The 19,722-nt window shown below is 37.2% G+C and overlaps 1 protein-coding gene across 1 annotated transcript in view; it reads left to right on the forward strand.

Moving 5' to 3' along the window:
* Positions 1 to 18,534, forward strand: part of FKBP12 (FK506-binding protein 12) — a 40,512-nt gene extending 21,978 nt beyond the window's left edge. The window contains exons 2-5 of the mRNA XM_089815277.1: positions 857 to 890; positions 1,021 to 1,082; positions 8,155 to 8,207; positions 18,140 to 18,534. Of these exons, the coding sequence (XP_089671403.1) occupies positions 857 to 890; positions 1,021 to 1,082; positions 8,155 to 8,207; positions 18,140 to 18,241 (251 nt within the window). The 3' untranslated portion in view covers positions 18,242 to 18,534. The remainder of the gene's footprint in view (positions 1 to 856; positions 891 to 1,020; positions 1,083 to 8,154; positions 8,208 to 18,139) is intronic.
* Positions 18,535 to 19,722: the final 1,188 nt, after the last annotated feature.

The following is a 19,722-nucleotide window of genomic DNA, read 5'->3' on the forward strand; positions in this document are numbered from 1 at the left end:
CCAAGTTGGTTGATATAACTTGTTCTGTGTTTTTGTTAGCTTCACATTAGAGTTCTTAGTTATTTATGATGTCTTGGTGTCTTGACTGTGAGTTATCGGTGGAGACTCTATACAGTTAGCATAACATTTGCTCTACAGTGGGTACGAATTTAGCAATTAAAATGCTCAAATTCATGGTTTTCTGGCAGCGGTCTCAGCATGGAATAAAGGCTGGTTTGAAGGACTGTATTAGTAAGAATTATGGTATTCAGTTCTGCTGTGATTGATCTCTGTCTTTCAGGCAGGGCATATTCTGCTGGCTCCACTGATGTGAAATATTGTCTTAGCATGTGATGTTTTTAATCCTTTTTTAATCTATATTCAAACTCCTATGTAATTGAAATTGAAGAGGCTAAACTTGGATGCCATTTTCTTCCATCTATTTTCACTTTGATGCTAAAATTTTTCAAGTGACGAACATATTTTTACTTTATCTCTTTTGACATGCTGTGTGTACTTTTCTGCTTCTCATATCTCCCTCTAACCTTGAGTAATATTGTTTTTTCGCCTGGAAACAGTGCTTGCTATTCAGACAGATTCTCTCTCATTTGTAAAATAGTGTTTACTAACTTATCGAAGCTTCAATACTGTTATTGGAAATTTTTGGCCTTCATTTTCCTTTCGTAGTTCGTTTATTTGCATTAAAATTTTTTATTCCTTATTAGTTATTTTTCTTCATGTTCTTTATTCTCTTTCTGTACCCCGGGCGCAGGTGGTTTGGCAAGATATGGTGCATTTCCAAGTTTGCTAATGAAATCTCAGAGTACTAAATCCTTCTGTGTTTTGTCTAATTTCTAGTGCTCTTTCTATAATGCAGGTAAGAATGGTGACCTGTCACAGAAGTTCTGGAGGTAACCATTTTCCATGGTTGTATTTTGAAAATATAATTTTGTTTAATTGAATTTAGTATTTCAAATGGTTCTTTATGGAATATGAAGTTTTATATTGTTATTATTGATTATTACATTTTTTTTTGAACAGCACAAAAGATCCAGGACAACAACCATTCACATTTAAAATAGGACAGGGAAAAGTTATTAAAGGTAAATCACTGTTCCTGTTATTTTTTTATTCGAGAGAGTATTTGCAAAAAGAATGATGTATGCAAATAAGTATATATTTCTTCACAAACATCACTATTGAATAAAATCCCAAGAGTTCTAAACATTTTCAAACTTTAGAGTCTATCTTTAGGCCCCAGGAGGAACAAGAAGTATGGGTTACATAATTTTTATTGTGATAATTTACTAGTATCGCATTTGCACCTATCCTGAAATGCTACAGTACTTTCTTGTTCACAATAAGCATCAATACAACAAAGTCAGATCATTCCTATCATTTTCGATTCTTCTCCAATTGCATAAATTTATTTACTAAGTGCCATCTTGTATTTTGGTGAGCATGTTAAATTTTTTGAGTTTATGATGAATGATGTGCTTGTTGCTTATGGTCTTCAATTTGGTAAACTGATGGACAATTAATTGCTTTTGAGCGACTTCTCTCTTTCTGTGTACTATAAATCAAATGGATACCCTTCTTCATATTTCATCTCGAGTTATAGGATCATCATATGTATACATTTGAACCAAGATAAGTAATTTGAGAAGCCAACAAGTGATAGAGTGAAACTCACTGAGTTATGTAGTTATTTGGAAAAAAAAAAACAGTTTGTAGATTTTTAACTGCTTGCTCTATTTCAGCTGAGCTTAATGCAATTACTGCCTGATACCATATTTCAGCTGAGCTTAATGCATTTACTGCCTGATTCTTGTTGAACTAGGATAGTGTGATCGACCCTAAGCAAAAACTTAAAGCACTCTTCCTAGTAGCACCATGAACCATCACCTACTGGATTTGAATCCACAAAGTCATGCAAGATTAACTTGGAGTCTCCAAAATACTTCAATGCAGAATTCACCGCTATCCATCAAATATGATAGCACATGTTTTGCAGTAATCTAGGGAACTTGCCTTTTTTTAACAAGAAATTGACCCAATGTATTCATTGCACAACAAATATTATGTTTAGTATATATCAAATATGTGAGTGTACCTATACAATTTTCTGTACACAAAATGATCTGTCAAATCTGATTTTCCAATCTACAGTCAACTTCAAACTTGGAATTATTGGAATACCGCAGAGCTTACAAAATTTACAATTGATCTTCCAAAACTTCTTTTAGAATTTCTATCATGTACTTTTTTTCAGTTAGGAAGCCTTCTCTTATCCCACGCCACCCCCGAAGACCCAAAAATAGTTTATGAGGTCAATACCCCTTCAGATCAAACTTGGATTCCAACTTTTTCATTGCATCATGCTATGGGCTTCTCATTGCATCATATCAGTCCATCCTCGTACAGGAATAAAACAAGAAAATTAAAATTTATTAAATAGATAATTTTAGATTAAGATCTGCAGCAGTTTTGGTGAAGCCCAACTTCACTAAGTACTAATCAGTTTTTGAGTATTAAGAATTTGATTCTTGCTTCATGCCATACAAAGACTCCTTCGTTATGCCTACATGTGTCTTTCAATTATGCACTTCAAAGTTCGAACCACCTAGCTTGATTTATATGCACTCCTTTCTCTATATTGCCATTAAAAAAAATTGTCTTACATTCATCTTATCTAAAAACCAACCAAAATTAGATACAAGAGATTTAATTACTCTGATTGAAGCTTATCTTGCAATTGTAACATATATCTCATCATAGTCAATCCTCTCTCTCTCTAAGAGATATTTCCATGTCCCATAGGGGGCTAAGACGATCAAGTTATATCTGTGCTCCTTAGGAGGTTGAATGGCGTATGCACTTTGTACTCCTAAACTTGATGGATAGGTGTAAGGCATCTTAAATGGTCTCCTGGGGGCTTCATAGCATGGATGAGTCATTGGATAAAGCCTCAGAGGAATACCACATATACTATATGACTATGAAACTAATCTGATTGCAGGTTCTAAATTAAGAAAGTAAGCTAACTTTTCTTTCTGAGCACAATCCAAACCCTAGATGGGAATTTTACAGTAAATCAAGTAAAGTCCCAATAGGAGGGACAGTACACTCTATTCTCCACATGCCACCCTAAATAAAAAATGGTGTTAGTAAAAGAATGGCACCATGAGAAGGCCGTCTCAAGCTTGGAATGAAGTGCATCTATTGCTGAAGCTCTTCTTAATTCCTGACAAATTACTTACATCTGCTACTCACCTTTTTCTTCCTTAGACATTGCAAAGCATTTTGGCCATTCTTGTGGTATTTGAGACACTTGATTGTGCTTAATTTTCTCAGCCCCTGCTGATAGGTCATTTCCTTTTGACCCTTGCTAAGTGCTTTCTTGCAACCTTTTCTTACTTTACTGATAAATGCTTGTTTATGACTATCTAGTCTGCACATGCCACCTTAAACCAGAAATGGTACTATTAAAAGAATGACACCATGAGAAGGTTGTCTCAAGCTTGGAACGTAGAACATCTATTACTGAAGCTTCTACATTCCTCACAAATTGCCTACATCTGCTATTCACCTTTATCTTCCTTAGACATTGAGAAGCATATTGGCTATTCTTGTATTATTTTACTTTTTAGACAGTTGACATTGCTTGCTGATAAGATTTTGGTCATTTCCTTTGACCCTTGCTGTAATATCCCCCTCTACTGATGAATTTTAATATTGAGTCATAATAGCTAATAATTAAAAATAATCAAGATTCAAAATTTTTAATTATATATTCTAAATATTCAATATTATTGTTAAATAAGTATTGGACTATGGTAGCCCTATTTGTAAGAAGCATTTAGTGAACACATATATCAATATTGATTATTAATAACTAAATCATATATTATATATCTTTTTAAGACAGCAATTGATAGCTAAAAAAATAAAATAATACTGAATAAATAGATAAGTACAAACTAATAGTCGAATAGAACTCATATATGTAAACATACACTAACCATACCTTATTATAATATATAATAAAAAGCAAATTAATAAATACATCCATCCATGAAAAGGCGCAAGAATATGAAAAGTAATATTATAAATATTACAATCGGAATGACAAAGGTACCCCCCCGCTACAGGCAAAATATGAAAAAGAAAAGACCAGAATCAAATTAAAACGGGCAACACCATTACACATGGAATGCAAACAGTTTTTGACTTATAATACAGAGGAGATTAAAATCCTATGTGCCACCAAAGGAATCCTACGCGTCTCAACCCACAATAAATATAGTGAAAGATGATTTAAAAGTTGTATATATCACCCCCTTGTAGAGGCCAGCGGGAGTCAAGGAGTATGTAAATTACAACCTGGCCATAGCAAACAAACAACAATAAATGAATAAGTTTATAAACAAATCAAAAGCATATCCGTGTCACTTTAGTTTGGACATGTGATGAACAGTATGATATTTACTGTATTGACTATCAGGAATATTACAGCAAAAAAGAGAAATATAATACAGTGGTACAAACGGCTTATACAGCTGATAACTGGCACACAGTATACAGAGCCACAAGAGTATAAATAAATAAATCCTGTCATCTGTATCTGATATATATATAAACACTAGCACAGAAGGAAAGATACTCTGTAATAAAACAAGACTTATGTATCTCTGAGGTAAGTACATACCATATTATCTATTATCAATTTATTCCAATAATACCCATGTTCAGACCAGTTATAATTCTGAACTGGAAGAAACGAGTAGGGATACAATACGGGAAATGCTTGTATAAATCCAGCCAGCAGATTATCTCAAGATAGGTAAGGATCAGCATCCCTGAGCACTTTGAGAACATGTACAAGAAAGGCTTAAGGGCTTGGATCCACAAAATCCTTGAGGGAGAACGTTGAGTTTGATGTCAAAGCGACCTATTGTATCTCAGCATTACTTCTAAGCCAGAGTAATAATCAGAATAGCATGAATTTTCTAGGTCATATGTAGCTTATTCTTGACTTGATTATGTTATTAAGTTAAATAGAATACAATTATAATAAATTTGCTCATATATAAATAGACTACTCACAAGGGGTCATCACACTTGCCAAGTGCTTTCTTGCAACCTTTTTTTTACCTTCCTGATGAATGCTTGTCTATGACAATCTTCAATTTTGATTGAAGTAGATTAAAATTTGGTTTATTCCTAACTTTGGAATGAGCTTAGACAATTTGAGAAAACAAATATCTGGATGGAGAGAACCTGTTTATAGCTATGGGCACCAACTCTTCGTCCTTTACCCATACTATAATGAGCTGATCACAAAGCTGTCTGATCTTCACTAGGTAGGTGGCTATCATGTCTACGCTTCTTATATGTTTTGCAATAAGATTGTCCTTACAATATCGTACTGGAGAAATTGAGACGTGATCGATGCATTATATAGCTCTTTCGCTATCCTCTTCTCAGTGTTATATGAGATCAAATGATCCTTCACTAATTCCAAAATGATTTTCATTCTTTTTGTTTAAGTAATTGTATGTATTCCATAGGAGTTGTAACTCTGGTTTCCAAATAGAGTTTAGACCCAAAGATCAGCTTCTCTTCATAGCATCTGCAATTTGCACTTCCAAGGAGTAAAGTTGGAAGTGTTGTCTAGGTGATAGGCAGCCATATACTTCAAGATCTAGGCTAGTCATGTTTGTAGTTGTTGAAAACCAATGAACTAAACCAATGAGTTGAAATTTGAAAATAAACAGATCAATAGCCTTTTGTAGGCACAGATCAATGCTTTGATCTCTGGAGGAATTAGAGTACCACATACTGTAACCTATGGTTTATAATCAGATCAATAGCCTATCATAGGTGCAAATCTATGCTTTTTGACCAATGGAGCATTATGGCATCACATCTTAATTAGAATGGTTTGATCACAGGAGCAATTAGCCTATTGTCTATATAAGTCACAACCTATAAGGATTCTGATAGGTTATTTAGTTCATCCTCTAACCTTTCGTATTCATCAGGCATCACATTCTATTTACAAACCTGGAAGATTCCAGTTAGTGTGCCTTGATACCATGTTGAAATTCTGACCATGATAAATTGATTCTGAGCATAGAAAATTAATTCAAACTGCAAAATGAAACTTCAACTGAAACAGCAGATTTGAGTACAATAACTTGCAAACATACACTGCAGAAGACATGGACAACACACTTAAAAATTGTCTTTTATTAAACTGATTTAAAATTTTTTTTATTATAGTAGAAAAGTCGTTATTTAGTTTATGAATATATAGACATCAAAATCTTAAAATGTATATTAATTCCTGCTGATGAATACTTTTTCATAGTAAAACAAAGTAAACGATTACTGGAATGAATCGTGGCCTTTCCACAAGTAAAATTAAAAGTTACATACAAAAGTAAAATAACCCTTCAATTAAATAAAGAAAAATTGCTTGTTAAACAAGATAAAGTAAAGTAAACTGAATCTTACTAAAAATTTAAATTATATGTCCATCAATGTATGTAGTAAATAAAATAGCTCACAACTGAAACTTCTTGGTGTTTGTTAGATGGATGTATTTAAGATATCTATACTAGTAGTTGAACTGAGCATGCCAAATTGTTATTTTCTTGATTGCCATGCCTTCAATACTCTACTTGAGGGCATCATGAAGCCATATTTCTACCTCTTGAAGTAATGCAAAATATCTTGCATCAAGCTGAAGAGTAATTAGATGCATAAACTACTCTCTTCTAAGTTCTAACTATAGTCACCCTAAACAAGGTGCTCTTCAAGACTAACTATAAAGGTTTGTATTCAGGTTCCAAGGCCTCACTAGTAGGATCCCTTCATTATCTTTGAAATGGAACTGTCTTTAGTAAGGATTTTAAAACAATTTTGGAGTTCAGTTACAAATGGTTTCTACCATTTCATTAGTTTAAGGGTCACAAAGCTTACCAAATGTGACATTTTGCCACAAAATTGCTTCTTAGTTTCTATTTTCTTTCATGCAGACACTTGTTTAACTTAATTAGCTTTTAAAGTTTAGGGTTCTAACTGCTAATTTCAGCTACCCTTCTAAGAGTGACCTTAAACTTTTCAGTTGGTATTCATTATAACATTACCCAGAACTCAATTTTTAGCTTCTAGAAGAGTAAGCATGATTCTAGTGTCTTCCTGTAATACTTTTAGTATTATTTCAAAGGTTTATAGTGTACCAAAAGAGGATACATCTTTGGAGTCGTGACACATCCTTGTTTTCCTATTTATTGTGGATTTTCTTCGGAGTGGTGGTACTAATGTTCTCCACCATTTCACTATGTTTTAGGGTTCCAAAGGGTAACAAAATGTGGCATTTCACTAGAAACTTGCTTTCTAGGTTTCTATTTTATTTTACATATGTACCTGGTTGATCCCATTGAGCCTTGATGGTTATAAGAGGGTAACCAGATTGGCTAGTTGCCCACTTCTAGGACAGTCACTTACCTCTCTCTAGGTATGACCTTCAATTTTTGAGATACTATTTTTTATAATGTTATCCAGATCTTAATTTTTAGCTTGCTGAAGAGTGAGCTTAATTCCCATGTCTTTCAGTAATAACTTTAGTATGATTTCCAAGATTCATTGCATACCAAAAGACTGAAAGAGCACACATCTTTTGAGTCGTGACATTTTTCTTTTGGAGTTACCATCTGAATTCATCTTTAAGATTTCCACCAATTTCTAGGGGAGGTTCTATAACTCCATAAATCTCTTTTTTTCTGACTGACCATGTGATTGAGGGACTGAATTTAGTGTAATAAGTTGCAAGCACTTGCATTACAATGACATTTTGGTGGAACTAAATTTGTAACCCAAGTTTCCTAATGATGAACCCCTGCTCTATTTAATGCTAACTAGTTATATGCATGGAATGGCACTACTGTTCTTCAGCATTATTCTGGTCTGAATAGCAAATGTGGATTGCATGTGACCATGGTTTGTTGAGTTCTCACTTGAGGTTGGCATGCTTTCCCCTTTAGGAATACACTCCTTATAATATGTCCATAATAATGTCATTATTTTGCTTTCTGTATTTTTAATATGCTCTCATATTTCCGATACGATCCCTTAGAGGATTTTGTTTCTTATGCGTTCTCTCTGCAGGTTGGGATGAAGGTGTTTTGGGCATGCAACTAGGAGAGATTGCTAAACTTCGGGTAACCTCCTCCCGCCATTTACATTTTGTGCAGGCATTTGTATCAGTCTTTTGTAACTTTTTAAGGTTTACAGCTCAATTAGTGGACATACATGTACATTGTTATGTGTTTTGACAATGCAATTCAGTTCAGCTATCAACGTATACTTTATTAGAATTATTTTTAGTATTTTAGGTTCTTGCTATATTTAGCTTTTTCTTCTAGAACCTTAGTTAATGGTCATTCAAGACCTTTTTAGTTTAGTCTATTTTTAGACTACATGATTATTAGCGTTTGTAAACTCCATTTAAGAGTTGATTGTTAATTAAATAATCATTCGGTTTTTTTAAAATTTCATGGTATTAGAGCAAATTTTTCTGAGTTTATTTTTCCTATAATTCGTGTTAAAAACATGTGAGATTTTTTTTTTGTCTAGGTAGTTTTTTTCAGTCTATTGAATACCTGACAAGGTTTTTTACTGCACATCCGAAAAGGGTCAGAGCAACTTGTATCCAGGCGAATTTCTGTGGTGATAGAGACAAGGAAAGAAACAACACTTTTTTTTCTTTGGCTAGGTTAAGGCAATTTCGGCTTTTTCTGTGCCTGCGATTTGTTTTTTTCACTAATTCCTGTGCTGAGTTTTTAGGTGCCACGATTTCATTTTTTTCCCACTGGCAAAGCAACCCCCGTGTTTCTCTAATTACTTCCAGGTCAAGGCAGATTTCTGATATTCAGGCAGTTTTCATTTTGGGCCACATGTTTTCTGGTGGCATTTTTTCTTCTTCCTGCCATAAGGCTGCCATCTGCACCCCATTATTTTCTGTGACCTGTGAGTGACATCTAAAAGAAAAAATCGCTCTCAAATCTGTTGTATTTTTTTTTAGCCACATCAGCCATGTCTGTTGTTTTGTCTATTTTGTCCGCTCCCGGTGGGCTCCTCCTACGCGTCCAGTCTATTTTTGTGATTTTTTAGGGACTTAGTGGTTTGGTTTTGGCTTTTTCTGCCTCGTCACTAAGCAAACTACCCCTGCCCCCTTTTGAAGTTATCGTGATTCTTAAGTTGCACCTGATTTCATTGCCACCTGAACATTTTTTCTGCCAACTCAGTCAGCAGCAGTGACTTTTGTCTTTTTCTACAGACCTAAGAATGCCTTGGAACCCTTTTTCTCTCCACTCCTCAAGCCTTCAAACTCTGAAAAACATGAACTGGTGAAGAAAAAATGAACTTTTTTTGCCTATATTGTTGGTCTGTTCACGCGGCCGAGCCATCTTTAAAAATGTGCTGAGTTTTAATGGAAAACAATCTGCCAGTAAACGTTAAAGACTAGGCTATTTTTTTCAGGCGAGTTGCAATTTTTTCTGGCAAAAACTTGCCACCCTCAAAAACTCTGCGATTAGTTGAAAATTGGCGATTATACCAACTATGGTTTCGAGGGTTACATAACTATTCTCAGTTTCTCTGTTTCTAGGGAAGGACAGTTCAGTTATCTAACATCAGGTTGGATGTTTTTCTAATCATTTCTGGTCACTCATTCTACAGATTCTAGGAGAGTTTGGAATAGTCAATGGTAGAGGCTCTACTCTCTTGTTGCAAACCATTCTGAAGAAGGGGTCTGCCTTTTCTTTTTTTCCTCCTAGGCTAATCTCACTCATTAACATTCTGCAGATCCAGGGAGGGTCTTAGCAGCAACAAAATGTTCTGATGTTTTTGTGACGACAAGACATTTATTGTCTTGTGTAGGGTAGTTGATAGGATGACCATTAAGGGAGGGTATTAGAGTTATTTCTAGTATCTTAGGGTCTTGCTATATTTAGCTTGTTCTTCTAGATCTATGTTACCCCAGGTTTTTGGGACGGGGGGATGTGGGGACGGGGAAATGGGTTTCCGGGATGAATTTTTTTTTCTCGGAGCAGGGGACGGCAGTGGGAACAGCTATATAAAAAGTAGGCAAAATTTAAAATATACAAGGAAATTTTAAATATTCATATAAAAACATGGATAACCCATGCTTATATAAATTATAGAACCTTAACATATAATGTTTGTGTTAAATAATTTAACTTTAGAGTTCACATGAGAGTGGAAATCAAACAAATTATCAAAACTGAAACATTAATTTTATGGGACAGCAAAGAGAAAGGTTTCCGGAAGTTTCCGAGTTTCCGGGACGGGGGGACCGGGTCAATTTTTGCCGGAAACGCGTCCCCGGGTAACATAGTTCTAGAACCTTCGTTAATGGTCATTTATACTTTTTTTTTTGTTTATCAGATTACTTAGTTTAATCTATTTTTAGACTACATTATTTTGGAAAAAAGGGGTAAAAATTTATTCAGGAAAAGCCAAATTACAAAGGCCTCAGGCCCAATCCATCAAACCACTACCTAAAAGCCATTAAGTTCTATCTTTTTCCACTAAATGCTCGAAAATCCCCACATAATCAGCAGGAAGATCATCCCTATTGGAAATATCCCAACCAGCTCCTTTCTCCGAAGCCTATTTAGCCAAGACATCAGCCACCCCATTCCATTCCTTGGGAATATGACAAAATGAGATCTCATCTACAAAGCTACTCAAGTGAAGAATCTCTCTAACAAGAGAGGCAGTATGCCAGTTACAGTCCTCTATTCTCTGGTTCCTTATCATGTCCACAACAATCTGAGAGTCTGATTCACACACTAGTCTCCTCCATCCAAGAGAGCAAGCGCACTCCATAGCTACTTCAATGGCTAAGGCCTCCATCACGTTATTGGAATGAACTCCTTTGTGAACAGAGAATATGAAAGAAACCTTGCCATCTGCATCTCTCCCAATCCCTCCCACACCAGCCTGTCCAGGATTCCCACCGGAGGAGCCGTCAGTGTTAATCTTTAGGACACCATCTGGTGGAGGTCTCCATCTCCCTATCCTACACACTCTCCTTTTTAGAGGCTGAGATCTCTTACTGCTTCTAGTACCCAACCCTTTGTTCACCAATCCCAAATTCCTAACTGTCTTGAAGTCATTAGGATCCACTGGCTCCGTCGTATCACATTTAGCATAGATAGTTTCCTGAAGCCTGCTCAAGATCACTTGCCATAAGTTAGTGACTCCCAGGCTGGAGTTACAAAAAATCCGACGATTACGCTCCAGCCAAAGATTCCAAAGAATGAAACAAGGTCCAACAGCCCAGGCCACCTGGAGGAATGAAGTTTTTGCAGGGGGCCTACCCAGGCTATCCCAAAACTCAATCAGAGATTCAGCATGAATGCATTCATGACACCATGCCTCCCACCACTTATGCCAGATTTCTCTACAGAGAGGGCATAAGAAGAATAAATGAGAAACATCTTCTCCATGCATCCTACAGAGGGGACAAAGCGAAGGACCCTGAAATCCTCTTCTGTGGAGGTTATCCCAAGTAAGACGCTTTTTTTGAGCAACCAACCCAAGTAGGCCATGAGAATCTATTCCAAACCATCCGCCACCAGGGAATTTCCTGGATTTCATTATACTGACTATCCAGCCGAGCATACCCTCGGGCCACACTGTAAATACCTTTAGGGCTGGGACCCCAAGCCAGGATATCTTTGTCCTTAGAAGAACTGCACAGCCTAAGAGAGAGAAGATTGGCCAGCTCAGCCCGAATCTCCGAGGAGCCCCCCGGGGGCCAATCCTGAGGATCCTTCCAACTAGCTACAATCATCGAACCACATCTCTTCATAGTTTTGAAGTGAACAACTTTGGTCCATCCTGCAGCTGAAAAAATCAGACATAGAGGCTGAAGATGTGGATGGTTGGAGAGAATTGGAGGATAGCCATCCCAAGAGTCTTGCCAGAATAACACACTCGATCCCTCATTACATATCCAGAAGAGGCCGTCCTTGATGAGAGGAGCACCTTTTTTAAGAGTGTCCCAAATAAAGGATCCCTTACCATCCAGCTCCAGTCTAGGAATATCCTCGAGATCTTCTCCTGGGAAGTACTTATGGGCTAGAATTTTAGCCCAACCGCGATCTTGATTCTTGCACCATCTCCAATATAACTTAGCTGCCAGAGCCTTGATAGCAAGAGCCATACATTTAAGGCCTAATCCCCCCGCAAACTTAGGCAGGCAAACAATGTCCCACTTGACCAAGCTCCATCTAGAAGAGAGGAGATTGCCTGACCAAAGGAATTGTCGCGACAAAGTATCAAAATCTTTCATAACTCCAATGGGAGGAGTTTGCACTAGACACCTATAAATGGGAAGAGCCTGAATCACAGTCTTGAGGAGGGTGACTCTTCCAGCCGAGGAGAGCCATCTATTAGTCCAGTGACTCACCTTGCTACGAAATTTGTCCAACAGACCTTGCCAATAATCTTTCAGCTGAGTCCCCAGAGCTAGTGGAACTCCAAGATAAATCAAAGGAAGGGAAGTAACTTGAAAATAAATAGATGATTTACCTTCATTAATCTGCTGTCCAGAAGCTTTCAAATAAGTATCCAAAATCACTCTGAAGTTCCTTGCTCCATTAATGGTAGCCAAACCCATCAATCTAGTATCATCCACAAACTGGAGGTGTGTGTATGCTGGAATATCATTGTGTCACTTCCAGCCATGAACAAGTCCCTTTCCTGCTTGAGATTTTATAAATCTGCCCAAAGCCTTTGCCATAATGATAAATAGATATGGAGAGATAGGATCCCCCTGCCGAAGCCCCCGAGAAGCAGAGAAAAGATCAGTAGGTTCTCCATTAATAAGGACTGAAAAGGATGTGGAATTCACACAGCTGAGAACCCAATCCACCCGCTCCATATCAAATCCAAAAGCAAGAAGCACACGACCAAGGAACACCCAACTAACTCGGTCGTAAGCTTTAGCCAAATCCAGCTTAATGAACATAGCTCTTTCCTTGGATGCGGCCATAGAATGAATAGCTTCTGAAGCAATAACCACTCCATCAAGAATCTATCTACCACCAACATAACCTCCTTGTTCCTCGGAAATCAAAGAGGCAAGAAAAGGCTTAAGCCTTTCAGCAATTAATTTTGTGATAATTTTGTATGTGACATTACATAAAGCAATAGGTCTGAATTGATCCAACCTGTTAGCTCCATCAATCTTGGGGATGAGAGTCAGGAAAGTAGCATTCAAGGATTTGAGCATTTGTTTATTTTGATATGATTCCCGAACAACTTCTAGAAGATCAAATTTAATAATCTCCCAAAACTCTTGGAAAAATTCAATGGGAAATCCATCTGGGCCTGGGGCTTTACCTTTCTTCATACCAAATACCACCTTCTCCAGTTCTTCAAGCATAACAGGTTTTAACAGATCTCTATTCATACTGCTAGACACAAGATGAGGAATGCAATCTAAAATAGCCCTTGTCTCCACCAAAGAAACAGGTTCCTCCTTAGAGAAGAGCTTAGAGAAGTAATTAGTGGCCTCTAAAGAAATTGCCTCCCTGGAAGAGAGATGATTTCCAGAAGAAGAAACAAGAGAAGTAATGGAATTTCCAAACCTGCGAGCTTTGACAGTGTTGTGGAAGAAAGCCGCGTTTCTATCTCCTTCCTGCAACCAATCCACTCGAGACTTTTGTTTCCAGAAAATTTCCTCACGAAGTTCCCATTCTTCAATCTCTCTCAGAGCTGAGGATTCTTCAGACATTAAATTAGGAGTCATTCCATGGTCCCTGATCTGGCGAGTGACATTCTCCAACTTGGCCTGGGCTTCCGTTAAATGCTCTTTAAGGTTCCCAAAACACTGTTTATTCCATTGTTTCAACCTGAATTTCACATGCTGAAGTCTCTTCTCAAAGGTGTACATGGAAGTACCATGAGGGGGCCTACCTTCATACCACCAGGCTATCATGAGATTCTGAAGAGAAGGATCCCTCAACCACATCAGTTAAAACTTGAAAGAGGGATTCTTAGAAGTCTTGAAAGGAGAGACAGAGAGCCTGATAGGCTAGTGGTCAGAGCCTCTCCAATCAACAATATCTGAACTGGTGACCCATCTAAAATTCATTCAAAAACAAGATACCAGGAACCTATCAAGCCCTTCAGAGATAGCCTCCATCCCACTTCTTCTGTTATTCCAGGTGAACAAACCAGAAGCAGGTTTAACATCAATAAGGTTCAAAGAACTAATATTGTCTCTAAGCATACTAGAAGGACCCAATCGAGAAATCCCGCCCCTCTTTTCCTCAAGATTAGTAACTGCATTAAAATCTCCAGCAACAATCCAAGGAAGGAAAGGGTCTAAAGAACGGACAAATATAATATGTGACCACATAAGAGATTTGCCAACTAAGTCAATAGGAGCATAAATGTTGGAAAACAAGCACCTTTCACCTGTCTCAAAGTGAGAAGCCATAAAAGAGATGGAGGATCTGCTCACAATCCACCACAGGGGAGTCACCTTCTTAGGATTCTAGAGACAAGCAAGACCGCCTGAGCTCCCTTGAGCACCTATTGCCTGCCAGCTACCATGGGGCCATAACTTTGGCCCACAACTATTCAATTCGTCAATTGAAAGTTTAGTTTCCTGAATGAAAAAAAATCTGGAGAGTGAGAATCAATCAATCTACGAACAACCTTTTGTCTAGGGATATTGTTCAACCCCCTAACGTTCCATGAAATAACAATCATTTAGAAGATTGCGCGAAGTGGGAGTCAATGGGCTTCACAAACCCCGCTTCAACCAACGTCTCACCCATCATCTTAACTTTCTCTTGATCCGTTTTCCTTCCACTCTTAGTAGATTTCTCTGAGGTCCCTTTTTTAAAGGGCTTTTGCTGTAAGCCCAAAATGGTTGTAGCTTTAGAGCCTTTTGTGTTGTCGGTCACTCCTTTCTTGCCAGGATGGGTAGAGGCTATGATAATTGGACCGTCACGGGGATGTGAGCCACCAGGAATATCACAACCTAACTCTTGAACCAATTCATCTACACTAACTGGCTGGCCTTGTATTTCCTCAAGAATCTGGACTAGATTCTCAACTTCCTCTAGCTGGGGATCCAAAAGAGAGCCATCACAACAGGTAAACCTTCCTCCTGTATCAAGGTCTCTAGCACATTAAACCTATTGAAGGTGTTATCACCTTGTCTATTCGTCCAAGTTCTCTTCTGCTCCTTTCCTTTATTGCGCGGCTTCACTGGGATAAAACCCTCCTTATCCCCAGAGGGACCAGCTGGCATAGGGGTTTTACCCTTGTCATCCTTGGGGGTCGGCATCGTGGTTGTTGATGATTGAGAAAATTTATTTCGGGGGCATTTGCGTTGCAAGTGCCCATACTCACGGCAAATCCTACATCTAAAGGGTAGAGTCTCATAGTCCAACTGCTGAATCCATGATTAATGACCTAAGCAAATTTCCATAGAATCCGGTAGCGGATTAGTAAGATCAACCTCCACACATATTCGTGCATATGAAATTACCTTCCGATCTTGTGTTTGGGTGGCTGACCCAATAGGTTTCCCAAGCAAAAGAGATATCGAATGAAGAATATCCTCTCTCCAAAATTCCAGTGGCAGACGTGGAAGCCGAATCCACACAGGGACCCAAGACGGGATCTCCCCAGCGGAATTGAATCCAGTGTGCCAGGGTTTGATAAATAGCCCAACTTGGTTAAAGAAGTATGGGCCTCCTTCAAATACTTTGTTCTTGTCCGACATGCATGAGAAAATAACCATAAAATAATTGTTAGCTGCCAGTAGAATTTCCATATCCCCTTCTGGATTCCAAGTTCGATGTGCCCATGATTCCAGCACAGCTATAGGGAGTCGGAGACCCAAAAACTTGCATATGAGTGCATGCTTGCCCCAATATTCCACATCTTCTGAAACTTGCTCCGGTTGAATGACTAACACTGGTCGATCATCAGATCTCTCCAAACACCCATTCGTCTTCCTAATTCGGATAGAACCATTTGATGAAGCCACGTTCTCTCCAAATGGGATATTGTCCATCTGGCCTTTAGCTCCTCCTCGCATTTGAAAAGATGTATCAGCCATTTCCAGATCCTTAGTCGAAATCTGAACCCCAGGGGCATCCGATTGCCCCATGTTCTGACTTAAATGCAATATCTCCAGGCTAAACTCCAAAAATCAGATCTACCAGAAGCCTATAGTGCTTCCCACACCACTGAGGAAAGAAGGCACCCGCTGAGCGCCAAACTCAGGCCGGCCCTGACTTCACAAAAACCTTCAAAGCTTTCCTCGCAGTACTCCACACCTCCAATGTAGAGATCTTCTCCAACATGCAGGCGAAAATCAGAAAAAGCAGCTGCAGCCACTGCAACAGACGCTCGGGAGTAGCAGGCTTAGGGCACGCAGGCCCTAGCCTCGTAGAACATCAGATCGCAGTGCAGAGCCATCGTCTTCTCTATTTCTAAATTTTATTTAGACTACATTATTATTAGTGTTTGTAAGCTCTATTTAAATGTTCATTGTTAATGCAATAATCATCTGGTTTAATATTTTCATTCTCAGGTGCAGACAATTTCATCATTTTCAGATCAAAAGCAGTCCTTAGTTGAATCTGATTCTGAACATCTATGTCTTATAACTGTAAAGGGAAAGTGCCTTTACCGCCAGTGATCTTTTGATTGTACGATAGAAAGCATCACTTGTAAGAGTATAGTAGGAATTGTACTACAATTTTTATGTAAGTGGAAGTGAAAAGCATTTCCCACACAATTTTCTTGCACATTGAGATGTAACTAACTTTTGCATCTAGCCAGCCGATAATGTTTTGAGGTTTTCTCCCCTTTTCCTTATGTTTTCTGGATATTAGATAATTTAGTCTCCACTATATAGCAATGATATTTTGCCAAACCTTATAACCCTATGTATCAGAATTTTTTTTAATGATCACAAAAGAACTGGGAGCTGTTGAGGCCAACTTGACAACTGGGTATGTGAATGACGATTTCTGAAACTTTTCGTTGGACCTTTTGTGTGCGTCTGCAATCAGCCTCATTAAACACTTCATTAGAACCACTCCAAATATATGAAATCTTTCTACCAAAGGGATTTCTGTAATGAAGCTTGTATTACCAGATTTTAATCATGATCCTGACATCATTAGACACTGCAAATCAACCAAATTTGGATGTGCAAACACGTATTATGTTCAATTATAACCATGAGAGTACTTCCGAAAGTATGATTTGGCTATATAATGTAATTTGTTATTCATGTTTCATTCAATAGGACATCAAACTTTTTTTTCACAATCCAGATCGTCTAAAAACTATCTTACCTTATCTAAATTGCTTTGGATTTCATGCAAGGCTACATCCAAGTTACAGTCATTAAATGTAATGATGGTATGCTAACTAGAGGCCTAATATGATATCGTAGCAAACCTTTTTTGAATGACGAACTCTCAACTTCTTATAGTTTGTGATATTTCAAACTGAGTTTATCTGTGTCCTTACCATTCTGTGAATGACAATATGTTCAATGGTAGTTAAGCAGCCATCTTGCAACTCGATACCGAGTGAACGTATGCTTCGGGATTTGTACATAATGTATTTTTGTCTCACCACATGTAGATGTTTCTTCATACTGCGGTTTTGAAGATTTTCAATTTTCATCTCTATTGACAGATGGGACAATCATAGGAAGGAAATTGTGACTGATCACTATACTTGTTATGTTTGTTGTTTATGGAATTTGAAAACTTCATATCAATGTTGTTTTCCACAATAGTTGGTCTTTCTTGGGATGAATACCAATTAACACTATCAGTATTAATTTCATTTATAATGTGGTGGCTGTTCTTGTAAGCATAAAATTGCTGTCACTTGAGATTTCCACTTTTCATTAAGGCATCTTTTGCCATTAGTTTTCTATTTTTAATTAGTTGCAAAGATGTTATTCAGTATTGTTGCCTAGGAGTTGAAGAAGAATGTTAGATTTACAAATTTATAATTTTAATTTCACTTCATTTGGATTTCTGATAATTAGTATTTTACTGTATTGCAGTGTTCACCGGATTATGCATACGGGGCAGGTGGCTTTACTACTTGGGGCATACAACCAAATTCTGTCTTGGATTTTGAGATTGAAGTTTTGAGTATAAACTAAACAATTCTCATCTGCGAAGTTATGATCTGCAAACATAGTCAGCTAACTATGATCACAGTTGAAACACTATTTAATATGCAGAATCTTTATATTGAATTTCTACTTGTTTTCTTAGTAGTGTCATAACTAAAAGTTAAAATCATGGTACTTGTCAGAGGAAGTAGTTGGGAGTTGAACACTTGAAGCGTTCTGAGAATTCCTTGTTTGGCTAATTTTAGGAGTGTGCCAACATTCAGTTCTGATTATAGTGCCAAGATGCTTTATTTTTAATAATTGCAATTGAAACTTCTTCAGATTCTTAGTATAATTCATACTTGAATGAAAGACAAGTTACCATGAGAAGTGCAATTCATACTCAAAATGTAAACTAAAAACAAACTGAATATTGCATATGGTTCACCAGTATTCAAGAGTTTCAGAAACTTAGAAATGGTGAAAATGAGTTTATTTTTACAATATGTGATACAAGGGCCTACAATCTTGGCTCAGGGAAATAATTGAGGAAACTAAATGGAATGAACATGTTGCATATGAAGCTCAAAGAAATCCTTGGCACGAGCAGTGTTCAGTAGCAATAAACTGACAAAAAGAGGCTTACCAAAATGCCCTAAATGGAGGAGAAAGTTATGTGTCGTTGAAAGACATGTATAACAGGAGCAGTAATTGTCAACATAGTCTGTGTGCACAAGAAATGATACGGAAGAATGGTATTTACTGGAGCAAAATTAAAGATTGATATTATGTTAGAAACAAGCATTATAAAAAGTGCATATTAAAGGACATGGTGAAAAGGTTGATAGTTATACAGATTTTTTATTACAAGTGCCTACAATCTTGACTGAAGTAAATATTTGGGGAAACTAAATTGACTGATAATGTTGCATATAAAACTGAGAATACACAAGCAGTATCTGGTATCAATATTTTGTGTGTTATATGTGAGATATACAAAATTGATCCAAATGGACAATACTTTAGCATGTTCGGCTGGAAGATATCCATAATAGGAACAGCATTTATCACCATAGTTTGTATGGGTATAAGTTATTTAGAAAATGGATTTTGTTTGAGCAAAATTTGAGATGCTTTACATGCGAAGTTTATTTTGTTAAGAAAACAAGCATTTTTAAAGAAGAGCATGTTCAGTGATAGTGTTAGTGATTTCCTTTTTGAGTGGATTTTAACTGCAAACAGGTGCTCATATTTTCTTGTTATAAATAATTATGACATTGGCAATAAGCAAATCTGATATCCTTAGGAACCACACATTTTTTAAGAAGCGCGCGTTCAACAAGGGATTGGAACTGCAAACAGGTGGGTGAATTTCTTTTGTTATAGATAAATATGACCTTGGCAACAAGGAGTTATTGTTCGCTGTATGAGCTTTTGGAGCTATTGATTAACTTTTTTTTGTATATTATTCTTTTCGCTTTATTCAATTAAAAAAAAAAAAAAAACAAGTTATGTCACATTATCAAAAA

This window comes from Cupressus sempervirens, chromosome 2, assembly GCF_028749045.1.
Source record: "Cupressus sempervirens isolate cs-2001-9-10 chromosome 2, ASM2874904v1, whole genome shotgun sequence".
In the NCBI taxonomy this organism is placed as follows: domain Eukaryota; kingdom Viridiplantae; phylum Streptophyta; class Pinopsida; order Cupressales; family Cupressaceae; genus Cupressus; species Cupressus sempervirens.